This window comes from Bos javanicus, chromosome 19 (assembly GCF_032452875.1).
Source record: "Bos javanicus breed banteng chromosome 19, ARS-OSU_banteng_1.0, whole genome shotgun sequence".
NCBI classification, from domain to species: domain Eukaryota; kingdom Metazoa; phylum Chordata; class Mammalia; order Artiodactyla; family Bovidae; genus Bos; species Bos javanicus.
Window position 1 is genome coordinate 47,843,463 of NC_083886.1, and position 14,629 is coordinate 47,858,091.

Here is a 14,629-nt window from a genome sequence, read left to right on the forward strand (position 1 = left end):
GCATGCTGTGGTCCATGGGGTCTCGAAGAGTCGGACACGACTGAGCGACTGAACTGAATGAACTGAGGATGAGAATATATGTCTTCAACTCTGGAAAATTTGAATCCATTATCTTTAGACTATTTTTCCCCCTCCAATCTCCTTATTTTGTTCTTCTGTATCTTCTATTAGATATATGTTAGACCTTATCATTTTGTTTTCTGTGTTTTTTAACATTGCTTCATATTTTTGATCTTTTTCTATTTTGTTCTGAGTAATTTCTCCCATCTACTTTGTTTACTTTTCTTTATAATCTGCAATTTAACCTATCTATTGAAATTTTAATGTCTATATATTTTACTTTTTGAAGTTTTATTTAGTTCTTAAAATTTGCCTTATATTATTTGCTTATGTCCCATAATTATTTCAGGATTGATATTTGGTAAACCTGGATATGAGGTAATTGGGGGATTGAAATCTTCTGTTTGTTGTTTTCTTTGATTCTCACTCATTAACTCATATTCCTGTCAGTCTTGTATGGTTTGAGAGTCTTCTCTGGATCCTGCATGGTCTTTAAAAGTCAGTGCTCTAGTGAATTCCTTGGAGGTCCAGTGGTTAGTAATTGGGCTTACACTGCAGTAGGCCTGAGATTCCAATCCTAATTGGGGAACTAAGATCCTGTAACCTGACCAACGCAGCCAAAAAAAAAAAAAAAAAAAGTCAAGGCTCTAGGTTCCTTCCATAGAGCCATGTGAAATTGAAGACACCTAGAATTCAGTTCTTATTTTCTAAAGTGACATTTTTCTATCTACCTAAGCTGTTTACCATTTTTGAACTAGTTTATACATGCAGTGTTATTTTTATCAATGTTTATGGTAGTTTTCTTAACCATAAGAATAATTTAAAGCAAACTTACCTGTATTATTTAAATAACTGTGTTGATTCTTCACATTACTTTACTTATGTAGTCAAAACTTGTATATGTAGCCTAGAGATTGATAGTCTTGTCTTCACTATACCATAGATTTGCCACCTTTTGTAAAATAGATTACTATAAATTGACACAGTATTAATTATGAGATGATGTTGCATACTTAAGAAAAATGTGGCTTTGCCAAAGAATATGATGTATTTTATTAATTAAATAGTTTATTTAAATAGTTTATTTAAAATTTTAGATTTTAAGGTTAAATAGTTTATTTAAATAGTTTATTTAAAATTTTAGATTTTAAGATTAAATAGTTTATTTAAAATTTTAGTATTATAAGCTGTAATTTAATTACAAGAGGTAATTTTATATTAGAAGTATAGTTAAGTGAGGAGCCTAGGTATGATTAATTATCTTTTAAGGGGTTTATTGTTCAAGAATGCCAGTTTACCAATGTGATCTGAGACACAGATATTCTTGCATTTGGCTCTAGGTTGCTCCTTTGTCTGTGAAGGAGAAGATGACTAGAAAAGAAAGCTCTTTATGCAAGTTGCCAAGTCAGTGCAGCATTCACAAGACTTTGTCACCTCTTGATAGATCTTCCTCAGTTATTCGGTATTTAAATCATTGTATTCTTTTTAAATGTTGGATTCAGATTTGGGATTTTTCTACAACATTCATTTCTCCCTTCTACAGAAAGTATGCCAAATAGTTTGTGCTAACCAAGACTGCTCTTAGGAAGGATGGTGTGGCACTAAGAGCCCTGCATGTGGAATTGAAAGACTTAGAGTTGAGTCCTGATCAACTTCACATGCTGGTTTAAACTCTTATAGAATTCACTTTGTATTTCTGGGCCTCAGTTTCCACATCTGTGTAAGAATCTTGTACTAGATAGACTCTTAACATTTTTTACAACACCAACATCCTGTGATTTCCATGTTATGGAATCAGATGAATCATCTTTTTAAGATGTTTTTATCAATAGGTTATGGGATCTGAGATTCTTTGACTGTTTAAAGATATTCTTATGTATTTTATAATGTTGTTGTTGTTAAATCATGTCTGACTCTTTTGTGGCCCCATGGACTGTAGCCCACCAATCTCCTCTGTCCTTGGAATTTCCTAGGGAAGAATACTGGATTGGTTTGCCATTTCCTTTTCCAGGAGATCTTCCCCACCCAGGGATTGAACTTGCATTTCCTGTGTCACCTGCATTACAGGCAGATTCTTTACCTGCTGAGCCACCCGGGAAATCTTATAATAACTTTCTATAAATTTTGCTGTAAGTTGAATTCAGTTCAGTTCAGTCGCTCAGTCGTGTCCGACTCTTTGCATCCTCGTGAATCGCAGCACGCCAGGCCTCCCTGTCCATCACCAACTCCCGGAGTTCACTCAGACTCACATCCATCAAGTCAGTGATGCCATCCAGCCATCTCATCCTCTGTTGTCCCCTTCTCCTCCTGCCCCCAATCCCTCCCAGCATCAGAGTCTTTTCCAATGAGTCAGCTCTTCACATGAGGTGGCCAAAGTACTGGAGTTTGGGAATAGGAAAAAGTGGACCGCAGCCAAGAGATATTATATATTGACTAGGGTAAATCTGCTCCATAGAGATATACCTGAAAGAAATAAGTGAGAATTCTAGGGTGAAGAATATGTAATAACTGATAATCTCTTGGACAGTTTTTAAAGAAAGGTTTCTATGGAGTGTAAGAGACTGGAGAATTTCAGGCTAAATTTTAATGGCAAAATATTACATATCGCAAAGTGACATAAATGTTTTGTGGGGTTTTTGTTTTATTGCTTTCTGATATGGCTGTTTCTTTGACAGGAAAGATGAAAAACCTTCTAACCTTTACCAGACACTATATGATGAAGTACCTGAAGGACGCTTTTACTCAGAAGAATTAAGTGGTAATAATAGGTTTCAGAATTTTTTGAATAAATTTCCTGATTATATGTTCTGTGTTCTCAAAGAGACAATCTAAGTTTTTTCTTTCCAATTTTGATGGCTTTCTAAAGGGATGGGTTTTTTTGCTTGATAGTTTTTTTTTTTTTTTTTCTTTCAGTATTTTGAGTATATCATCACATTCTCTCCTGGTCTGAAAAGTTTCTGTTGAAAAATTTGCCAATGGCCTGATGGGATTCTCTTGTCTCTTTTCTCTCCTTGCTTTCAAAGTTCTTTCTTTGTTCTTGACTTTTGACAATTTAATTATAAAATGTCTTTGTGTAACCTTATTTGGGTTCAAACTTTTTTGGGATCCTTTAGGCCTCTTGGATTTGATGTCCATTTATCTTCCTAAGTTTGGGATGTTTTCAGCCATTGTTGTTTTAAATATATTTTCTGTTTCTTTCTTTTTGTCTTCTCTTCCTGGAATTCCTGTAATGCAGATATTGTTTCTTCTGATTGTGTCCTATAAGTCCTATAGTATCTCTTTGCTCTTTTTTCCTTTTTTTTGCCTGGGTAATTTTAAATGTTCTTTCTTTTAGATTCTTTCTTCTATGTGGTTCAGTTTGTTTTTAAAGCTATTTAATTTTCCCATTCAATTGGCTGTATTTTTCAGTTCTAGGATTTCTTTTTCTTTTCTTTTTTTAATATTTTCTGTTTCTTTGTTGAGCTTCTTGTTTTTTGGCTGACACTTAATAGATTTCCATTTCTTTAGGGCCAGTTATTGAAACTTTATTAGTTTTCTTTGGTAGTGTCACGTTTATGTAATTTTTCATTATCTTTGATTCCTTATGTAGCATCTACATTTGAGTAAGTGACCTCCTTTTCCAGATATTACTGGTTTGCTTTAGCAGAGACAGTTTTTCACCAGTCAGCTTAGTTTCTGTTTCTGGATGTGTTAACTGGCAATGTCCTTGGGAAGGTGGGTCTTGCTATCAGAGTCTATTTTGGGGCTAGGCCACTGCTCATGTTCTAAGATTGGGGAGGGGATGCACTGGTTGAGAACAGCTGGCTAGAACTTCTGGTTCGTCCCCTAAATGAAGCTATAGGAAAGGTTCTGTGTTGCCTGGGTTCTCTGGTCATTCAGGACTGGGTATTATACTCAGTAGTAGGCAGGGCTATGAATTAACTTCTGAGTTTTGCAGGGCAGTAGAACTAGTCCTAAAGGAATGCACTGCTTATTGTTTGGAAATCCGAATCAGGCTATACTCAGTACTATACTATACTCAGTAGTAGGTACTATACTATACTATACTCAGTAGTAGGCAGGGCTATGAATTAACTTCTGAGTTTTGCAGGGCAATAGAACTGGTCCTAAAGGAATGCACTGCTTATTGTTTGGAAATCCGAATCAGGCTAGACAGCACTGAGTTTCCTAGTTAGATGCCCCAGTTTTGCTCCGTAGACAGGGAAAACCCTGGGCTGGGCTATCTGTTCAGCTGTTACTGTAAAGAGGGCTATAGGATGGGTTATACAGCTCCCCGTGTGCTCTGGTTAAGTCCCCTGGTTAGGCAGGTTAAAGGCTGTGTTCAGCAGTGTGTTGTGACTATGAATTAGGTTCCTTGCTGAGCAAGGTACCATACAGACCCTAAGACGTGCAAGGTTTGTTTGGGTATCAAGTTGGGCAGATATATGCACCAAGTTCCCTGGTCTACTGATCTACCATCCTGTCTGCAGACAGGTAGGGCCAGCAGTGGGGTTCTCCACTCAAGTGCCATTGTAATTGGAGTTGCAAAATGGTGTATACAGATTCTCAGGAGTTATGGTTAGGTTTCTTGGTCAAATTGGACTGGAGGCTTTATTCAGTTTTCGATGGGGCTATAAATTATTTTCCTCCCTGGTTGGGACTGAAGGATAGGTCCCCAGGGCTGGCAAAGCTCTTCGTTTGGGAATCAAATCAGACAGATCTCTGCACCAAACTCCCTGGACAGACAAGGCCACCATCTTGGCTTTGCAGATGCAGAGTTGCTGGTTGGGTTTTCTGATCAAATGCCAATGTAATAGAGACTTCAGGGTGGGCTACTGAGATTCCCAGGAGCTCTGTTTAGGATTCTTAGTTAATAGGATTGGAGTTTATATTCAATAGAACAGGCTCCAAGGCTGATAAGACTCTTGTTTGGGGAGTTAATCAGGTAGATCTGTGTACCCTGGCCAGATGCAGTTGCTGGCTTGTTTCTGCAAGCAGACAGACCCACTAGCCAGGCTATCTGCTCAAGTACTGCTGGACCAAGTCATTTCCCAGGTGTTCAGGCCAGGCTTCCTGGTCAGGCGGGGCCAGAAGCTCCATTCAGCAGTGCAGTGGGCTGTGAATTACTTCCTCTATCTGGGTAAGCAGGAGAACCAGCTCCAAGGCTGGAAAGGCTTTTTGTTTGTGGTCTTGACTCAAGCAGACCTGTGCCCCAAGTTCCCTGGCTAAAGTAGGGCACTGACTTTTTCTGTGGATGATCAGTTCTGCTTGCTGGACTCTCCATTCGAGGATTGCTGGGTTGCATAGCTTCCTGGGTGTTTTGGCCAGGCTTTCTGGTCAGGCAGAACCAAGAGCTACAACTTAGCATTGAATGGAGATGTGAATTAGCTCCCTTGTCTAGATGGAGTATTAGAACTGACCCCAAGTAGCTTTCCAGGTATTCTGGTCAGTCTTTCTTGAGAGGCAGGGCCACCTATCTTTAATGTCTTTAAAGACATCTTTGGTGTCCAAGTGGTTGATTAATGTAATACTAATACAATACTTTTTAAAACTAATTATTTTACTTCAATTTCTCTCACCAGCCCTGATGTCCACAATTTGATCTTTGTTATAATGTTGAAACCTCAGACTTTAATGTCTTGTTCTCTGTTCACAGTCTCTTATACTTGCAGTTGTTTTTATTTTACAATTTTATTTCATAGACTACCTCATTTGGTGCCCCTGTGAATATATGATTTCCAACCTGAGCTGCCTTTAGCCCCAGTTGGTATTCCCTTTTGTTTTGATCAGTCCTGTACTTATTTCACATCTTCATTGCTCTCTTCAAATCCTATCACCTAGTCTTTCAATTCTTAAGAGATGACATTGCTTTTTCATAGAGAGTTAATAAAGACTGTTTGGCAGAATCTTCCTGAACTCCTTGACTATAAACGAAATCCATAGCCTTCTGTATTGTCTCATTGAGAAAGAGTCGCTTTCACAAGACCAATCCTTTCACTTCTCTTTTTTTCAATTTTACTTTCTTCTGCTTCCTTAGAGATGATGTTCTGTCAGCTTTATACTCTTTCAGAGAAGCTTATTGAAAGAGCTGTTTTCATTAATTACTGTTTACTTCCTGTTATTGTTCAGTCGCCCAATTGTGTCTGACTCTTTGCAACCCCGTGGACTGTAGCACGCCAGGCCTCCCTGTCCTTCACCATCTCCCGAAGTTTGCTCAAGTTCATGTCCATGGCATTGGTTATTACTTCATCCAGGCTGAAGTAATGGAACTGGATGCCATAATGTTAGTTTTTTTAATATTTAGTTTTAAACCAACTCTTTCTCTCTCCTCCTTCACCCTCATCAAGAGGCTCTTTAGTTCCTCTTCATTTTCTGCCATTGAGTGGTATTGTCTGCATATCTGAAGTTGTTGATGTTTCTCCTGCCTATCTTGATTCCAGCTTGTAACTCATCCAGCCCGGCATTTCTCATGATGTACTTAGTGAAAGTGAAGTCGCTCAGTCGTGTCCAACTCTTAGTGACCCCATGGACTATAGCCCACCAGGCCCTCCGTCCATGGGATTTTCCAGGCAAGAGTACTGGAGTGGGTGCCATTGCCTTCTCTGTTAACAGCGGCTAGGCATATTATATTTACTTGGAGCTGGTATACTTGGTGGCAGCCTTAGTCCCCTCTGACATGGCGTGCTTGGCCAGCTCCCCAGGTACCATCAAGCACACGGCGGTCTGGATCTCCCTGGATGTGATAGTCGAGTGCTTGTTGTAATGCACCAGGCACGATGCCTTGCCAGCGATGTGCTCGAAAATGTCGTTGACGAAGGAGTTCATGATGCCCATGGCCTTGGACGAGGTGCCGGTGTCCAGATGGACTTGCTTCAGCACCTTGTACACATACACGGAGTAGCTCTCCTTGCGGCTGCGCTTGCGCTTCTTGCCGTCCTTCTTCTGGGCCTTGGTCACAGCTTTTTTAGAGCCCTTCTTAGGGTCAGGAGCAGACTTAGCCAGTTCAGGCATGTCTATAATGACAACACCCAACAACACAGAAAGATCTTGAAATGCCTATGATGTACTTAGCTTATAGTTAAATAAACAGCAGACAGCCCTGTCATAGTCCTTTCTCAGTTTGGAACCAGTTTGTTGTTCCATGTCCATTTCTGACTGTTGCTTCTTGACCTACATACAGATTTCTCAGGAGACAGATAAGATCGTCTGGTATTCCCATCTCTTTAAGAGCTTTCCACAGTTTGTTATGATCCACATAATCAAAGGCTTTAGCACCGTCAGTGACCAGAGGTAGATATTTTTCTGAAATTCCCTTGCTTTCTCTATGATGCAGTGAATGTTGGCAGTTTGCTGTCTGGTTCCTCTGCCTTTTCTAAACTCAGCTTGGACATCTGAAAGTTCTTGGTTCACGTAATGCTGAAGCCTAGCATGCAAGATTTTAAGCATGATGTTACTAACCCAGGAGATGAGTGCAAATGTCCAAAGGTTTGAACATTCTTTAGTACTGCTTTAGTATTTACTTTCTGCTGCTGCTGCTGCTAAGTTGCTTCAGTCGTGTCTGACTCTGTGCGACCCCATAGATGGCAGCCCACCAGGCTCTGCTGTCCCCGGGATTCTCCAAGTGAGAACACTGGAGTGGGTTGCCATTTCCTTCTCCAGTGCGTGAAAGTGAAAAGTGAAAGTGAAGTCTCTCAGTCGTGTCCAACTCTTAGTGACCCCATGGACTGCAGCCTACCAGGCTCCTCCGCCCATGGGATTTTCTAGGCAAGAGTACTGGAGTGGGTTGCCATTACTTCACTGAAACCACCTCTAATACTTTAGTATTTCCACCTCTAATACTTTAGTGAAACTTCTATTAGTAAAGTCATTAGTGTCTTTTTAAAAGTCTTTTTTTGGTATTTATCACCGTTATCTGTTGCCTCTTTTTCTGAAAACAAGGTGAATTCAACCCAATTTAGTTCAGTAGACATTTTTTGAGAATCTGTTGTGAAGTAGATTCTGGGACTTGAAGAATGAAAAATCTTGCCCTCTATTAGCTGACTGTTTAACTGAAGGATACTGACATGCAAGTAGTCAGAATAGCAAGAGCTTTGACTGATACACACACAAGTTATAAGGCAGCAGAGAAAGGTTTAACATGCCCAGGAAAAGTTGTGGAAGCCTTTGCTTATGTGAGCCTTGCATGAGTTTTCTGGTAGTTTCTGAGAATTCTTTAGAAACTCATAGGTTTAGAGGTCACTGGCTCCAGACATACCTAATTAAGTAACAAGACTGATGTTAAAGCAAAGAGTTGAAACACAAAGATTTGCTCCTCTGTTTTCTTTAGTGACTGTCCCCCACCTGCCCCTCAGCCCCGACCCCGAAGAGGATGGGGAGAATAAATGATTATTCCCTTGAATTAATTAACTGTTTTGTTATGTGTATTCAGCACTTCAGAAAGCCTGTAAAATTTTTAGTAAAATTCGAGGTGGTAAGATTTATGTGAATGATCTGCCAATGATCCATCGCGTCTTGAAGATCTCTATAAGTGACACAGAAATGCGAAAGGCACTGAAGACTATTGATATTGATGGTAAGTTTTTGTGTTTTCATTATTAGTTTAGGGGTGTACAGTCATGGACATAAGTTATATGTTGTTTTTGGTTCAGTCACTCAGTCATGTCCAACTCTTTGCAACCCCATGGACTGCAGCACACCAGGCTTCCCTGTCTTTCACCATATCCCCAAGTTTGCTCAAACTCATGTCCATTGAGTCAGTGATGCCATCCAACCATCTTGTCCTCTGTCATCCCCTTCTCCTTCTGCCTTCAATCTTTCCCAGCCTTAGGGTCTTTTCTAATGAGCCAGCTCTTCGTATCAGGTGGCCAAAGTATTGGAGCTTCAGCATCAGTCCTTCAAGGAATATTCATGACTGATTTCCTTTAGGATTGACTGGTTTGATCTCTTTGTAGTCCAAGGGACTCTCAAGAGTCTTCTCCAGCACTGCAATTCAAAGGCATAAATTCTTCAGCATTCAGCCTTCTTCTCACCTCTTACATCCATGCATGACTATTGGAAAAACCATAGCTTTGACTATATGGGCCTTTGTCAGCAACGTAATGTCTCTGCTTTTTAATACACTGTCTAGGTTTGCCATGGTCAGATTAATTACAAATGATAGAAAAGCTAAACTTTAAAATGTTATAGAAAACATCTGTGCACATTTACAATAATGATATTAAAAAATTGGGCCTCAGATACACATGACTGGATTGATTGATTGCTGGGTTGGGTTATGACATGCTGTCGTCAACATTTGATCTTTTTAGACTTTTAATTTTTGCTAATTGCCTTAGTATGAAATGGCATGGGATAGGGAAAGTTTCTTAAGGCAAAAAATGTTTGAGATTAATATATTTGATATATTTAATTATATTAAAATTTGTTGCCTGGGTTGGGAAGATCCCCTGGAGTAGGGCATGGCAACTCACTCCAATATTCTTGCTTGGAGAATCCCATGGACAGAGGAGCCTGGTAGGCTACAGTCCATTGGATTGCAAAGAGTTGGATATGACTGAAGCAACTTAGCATGCATATTTAAAAAGATGCCTGAAAGTGAAAAGACAGGTTACAAACTTGGGGATATTTGCAATTCACACAATTGACAAATGATTAGTTTACAAAATGTGTAAAGAATTCATACAAATCGATAACAAATAATGAAATAGAAAAGAGGGCAAAACACATGGACAAGTATTTCACATAAAATATAACACATATAGTCAATAATTATATATGAATAGGTTCAACATCACTCTTGTTTAAGGACATAAAAATAAAACCCTAATAAATTACACTTTAAGTAGCTAGAGAAATTGGATATGACTGGACTATTGAACAACAACAGAAACCTAGAAAAAAATATATTTTTGCACTTAATATTTGATACTTGAATCAAAGAAGTAGATAATAGAGAAGGCATTACATTTACAGACCATTCAAAGCTTGTTACTAAGGGAGCCACGGGTCATAATAGCCATCATCAAAAAGTGCATAAACAATAAATGCTGGATAAGATGTGGAAAAATGGAACCTTCCTACACCATTGATGGGAATGTAAATTGGTATAATCACTGTGGAGAACAGTATGGAGGTTCCTTAAAAACTAAAGATAGAACTACCACATGACTGCTCTTGTGTATAGACTATGGTATTCTAATGTCAGTTAATTCTAGTTACATTTTTAGTTTGTATTTTTATCTTATATGCTTAGTGAATCTGCTGATAAATTTGCTCATGGAGTTTTTTTCTTTCTTTTTCTGAATCATTTCTTATAGTTAATGGAATGCTGGATTTTTCAGATTTCCTTAAGGCTGTGAATGATGTCTGTTACTTGGTCTCTCAGGATCCAGGTAAAAATATTTTCTTCAGAATTATAGAAGAAAATTATTTTTGATAGTAACTGATTTTAGGGTGGGGTGGTTATATGAATTTATGTTTTTTCAGAATTTCTTAACTCCTTTTTGCCCTAGTAGTCCAGGTTGAGAAAAATTAGGCATGGGCTATTCTATAAAAGGCACTAAAAAACCTGGATCTCTGCCATGGTATCCTAATTTTCTGTCCCCAGTCTCCACTTTTTCCTGTACACAACTACGAGACCAATTTTCTTAAAACACAGTTTTTGTCATGTCATTATCTCAAAAATTTAGCTGCTCTTCTTAGGCCAAACTCTTATGCTTCTGGTCCTCACTTCTTCATAATTTTGCTTGCTGCTCTTCCTTTCTCCATAAATTTTTCCCAGACAAGAACCCCATGCTCCAGTTCAGTTCAGTCACTTAGTCGTGTCCGACTCTTTGTGACCCCATGGACTTCAGGCTTCCCTGTCCATCACCAACTCCCGGGGCTTACTCAAACTCATGTCCATGGAGTCGGTGATGCCATCCCACAGTCTCATCCTCTGTCGTCCCCTTCTCCTCCAGCCTTCAATGTTTCCCAGCATCAGGGTCTTTTCTTATGAACCAGCTCTTCACATCAGGTGGCCAAAGTATTGGAATTTCAGCTTTAGCATCAGTTCTTCCAATGAATATTCATGGCTGATTTCCTTTAGGATGGACTGGTAGGATCTCCTTGCAGTCCAAGGGACTCTCAAGAGTCTTCTCCAACACCGCAGTTCAAAAGCATCAATTCTTCTGTGCTCAGCTTTCTTTATAGTCCAACTCTCACATCCATACATGACTATTGGAAAAACCATAACTTTGACTAGACAGACCTTTGTTGGCAAAGTAATGTCTCTGCTTTTGAATATGCTATCTAGGTTGGTCATAGCTTTTCTTCCAAGGAGCAAGCATCTTTTAATTTCATGGCTGTAGTCACCATCTTCAGTGATTCTGGAGCTCAAGAAAATAGTCTGTCACTGTTTCCATTGTTTCCCCATCTATTTGCCATGACTTGATGGGACCAGATGCCATGATCTTAGTTTTCTGAATGTTGAGCTTTAAGCCAACTTTTTCACTCTCCTTTTTCACTTTCATCAAGAGGCTCTTTAGTTCTTCTTTGCTTTCTGCCATAAGGGTGGTGTCATCTGCATATCTGAGGTTATTGATATTTCCTGGCAATCTTGATTCCAGCTTGTGCTTCATCCAGCCTTGTATTTCTCATGAGTGTGTACTCTGCATATAAGTTAAATAAGCAGAGTGACAATATACAGCCTTGACATACTCCTTTCCTGATTTAGAACCAGTCTGTTGTTCCATGTCCAGTTCTAACTGTTGCTTCTTGACCTGCATACAGATTTCTCAGGAGGCAGGTCAGGTGGTCTGGTATTCCAGTCTCTTTTCAGAATCTTCCACAGTTTATTGTGATCCCCACAGTCAAAGGCTTTGGCATAGTCAATGAAGCAGAAGTAGATGTTTTTCTGCAATTCTCTTGCTTTTTTGATGATCCAACAGATGTTGGCAATTTGATCTCTGGTTCCTCTGCCTTTTCTAAATCCAGCTTGAACATCTGGAAGTTCATAGTTCACATACTGTTGAAGCCTGGCTTGGAGGATTTTGAGCATTACTTTACTAGCATGTGAGATGAGTGCAATTGTGTGATAGTTTGAACATTTGACATTACCTTTCTTTGGGATTGGAATGAAAACTGACCTTTTCTAGTCCTGTGGCCACTGCTGAGTTTTCCAAATGTGCTGACATATTGTGTGCAACACTTTAACAGTATCATCTTTTAGGATTTGAAATAGCTTAGCTTAGCTGGAATTTCATCACCTCCACTAGCTTTGTTCATAGTGATGCTTCCTAAGGCCCACTTGACTTCACATTCCAGGATGTCTGGCTCTAGGTGAGTGATCACACCATCATGATTATCTGGGTCGTGAAGATCTTTTTTGTACAGTTCTTCTGTGCATTCTTGCCACCTCTTCTTAATATCTTCTGGTTCTGTTAGGTCAATACCATTTCTGTCCTTTATTGAGCCCATCTTTGCATGAAATGTTCCCTTGGTATCTCTAATGTTCTTGAAGAGATCTCTAGTCTTTCCCATTCTATTGTTTTCCTCTGTTTCTTTGCATTGATCACTGTGGAAGGCTTTTTATCTCTCCTCACTATTCTTTGGAACTCTGCATTCAAATGGGTATATCTTTCCTTTTCTCCTTTGCCTTTAGCTTCTATTCTTTTCTCAGTTATTTGTAAGGCCTCCTCAGACAACCATTTGCCTTTTTCCCCCAGGCTCCAGTTAATCATAAATCTCCATACCTGCCAATTGCATTCTTACTTCATGCCTTAGTTCATTTTTTTCCCCTTCTGTTGAAGACTCATATCTGTTTTCTTGTCTGCCCTTGACAGTTCTTTTCCCATTGCCTGGAATCTGCATGAATTTCTACCTCAAGTTTTCAGATACTGAATTGTCTCCTAATAGCTTTTAGCTTGCACTGCATATAAATTGTAAAGAAAATAGTTGAAAGGACTATTCATGTTAATGATAGAAATAGTGCTTCCAAAGGCCTGCAATCTCTAGTGTTCATGATCTAATTTTAGCAGTCCTTTTGTTTTTCCCTTAGGCAAGATCAAGTTTCTGTGCTTATAGAAGATTACATATATTGGGATTATATATATTTATTGTCAGCCAAACTGTATTCTCTTAGAATCAAGGATAAATGAACGTGATGGTCAATATTCCCGAGTAAGCAAACAAGAGACAAGAAAAACTCTTCAAAGTTTACTGATTCATTAATGTAATAAATGTTATTAAATGCCTACCATATGAAGCCGTGATTAATATAGACATGGTGCTTGGTTTGCTTTTTCTTTTTCAATTCCTTACTTCCTACTTGGCATTTTGATTAACTCCTGTGGCAATTGGGATTCTCCTTTGTCTCCTTGGTTTTTGCCTTACAGGTAACTTTTCCTGACCATAGATTTATATGTTTGTTTGGACTTCTAGGTACTGCCTACTTGCTGTACCGCAGCAAAGAATAGCTTACTTGCTCTCTTACATTCCTTGGTTTTCAATTCCTGGTTTCCTATTTTGACCTTATTTCTGTTTATTGCCACATGTTCTGAGACTAATCAGGAAGTCCCAGGCTTCTTTTTTTCCTTTTAAATCAACATACATAATTCTTGAATGTTATTTTTATAAAATATCCAAGAAATATTTAAGTGTATAAAGATGTGAAAGACACTCTTTAATTCCTCCTATAATTTAATGTTGACCTTAGAATCCATTTTGTATTCAATTATGAATATATATATGTGTGTTTTGTAAGATGAGATAAGTTACCAATTTTTAGGCAGAGGGTTGATTGAACCCAGGTCTCCCACATTACAGGTGGATTCTTTACCAGTTGAGCCACAATGGAAGCCCTTTGATCTCACAGAAGCTGGTAAAAACATGAAGCATACATTTAGGAATCGAGACCCTCTAAAAAAGGGAAAAATAGAAATAATCTACTTTAAGAGAAAAGAGTCATGCTATATACATTGTTTTCTAGTATGATTTTTAAAAAATAAGTAATATATCTTGAAAAGTTTTCCATGTCAGTAGATACAAGTCAGCCTTTTATTTTTTTTTATTAAAACTTAAAAAAAATTTTTATTTATTTTAGCCTTTCATTTTCAAATAGCTACATGGTATCTGAAAATGTAGATATACTGTAATTTAACCCTATAATGTTGAATATTTAATTGGTTTTAATTACCTTACTATTGTAAACAATTCCACAATGATTGTAACTTTTCTTGTATTTTTATATTATATATTTATTTGATATTATATTTACATATACATGTGTGCATGTGTCTTTATCATACCTTTATAAGGAAAAATGAGTTATAAATTATTAGGTAGAGGAGAGCCAGTGTGTACATTGGGACATGCCTTCAATACCTAGCCAGATAGTTTCTCAACTCTGCCTTAGCCTTCACTTCCTTCCTGTGTATCTCCTCAAGATAAGCCAGTAGTAAGAGTTTGTTGTTGTTCAGTTGCTCAGTCATTTCTGACTCTTTGCTATTCCATGGACTATATAGCACACCAGGCTTCCCTGTCCTTCACTATCTCCCAGAGTTTGCTCAAACTCATGTTCATTGAGTCAATGTTGCCATTCAACCATCTCATC

The 14,629-nt window shown here is 38.4% G+C and overlaps 1 protein-coding gene across 1 annotated transcript in view; it reads left to right on the forward strand.

Moving 5' to 3' along the window:
• The window catches only part of EFCAB13 (EF-hand calcium binding domain 13), a 216,171-nt gene that overhangs the window by 25,955 nt on the left and 175,587 nt on the right, over positions 1-14,629 (forward strand). Inside the window, exons 4-7 of the mRNA XM_061392253.1 lie at positions 1,401-1,522; positions 2,736-2,818; positions 8,468-8,611; positions 10,356-10,430. Coding sequence (XP_061248237.1) covers positions 1,401-1,522; positions 2,736-2,818; positions 8,468-8,611; positions 10,356-10,430 — 424 coding nt within the window. The remainder of the gene's footprint in view (positions 1-1,400; positions 1,523-2,735; positions 2,819-8,467; positions 8,612-10,355; positions 10,431-14,629) is intronic.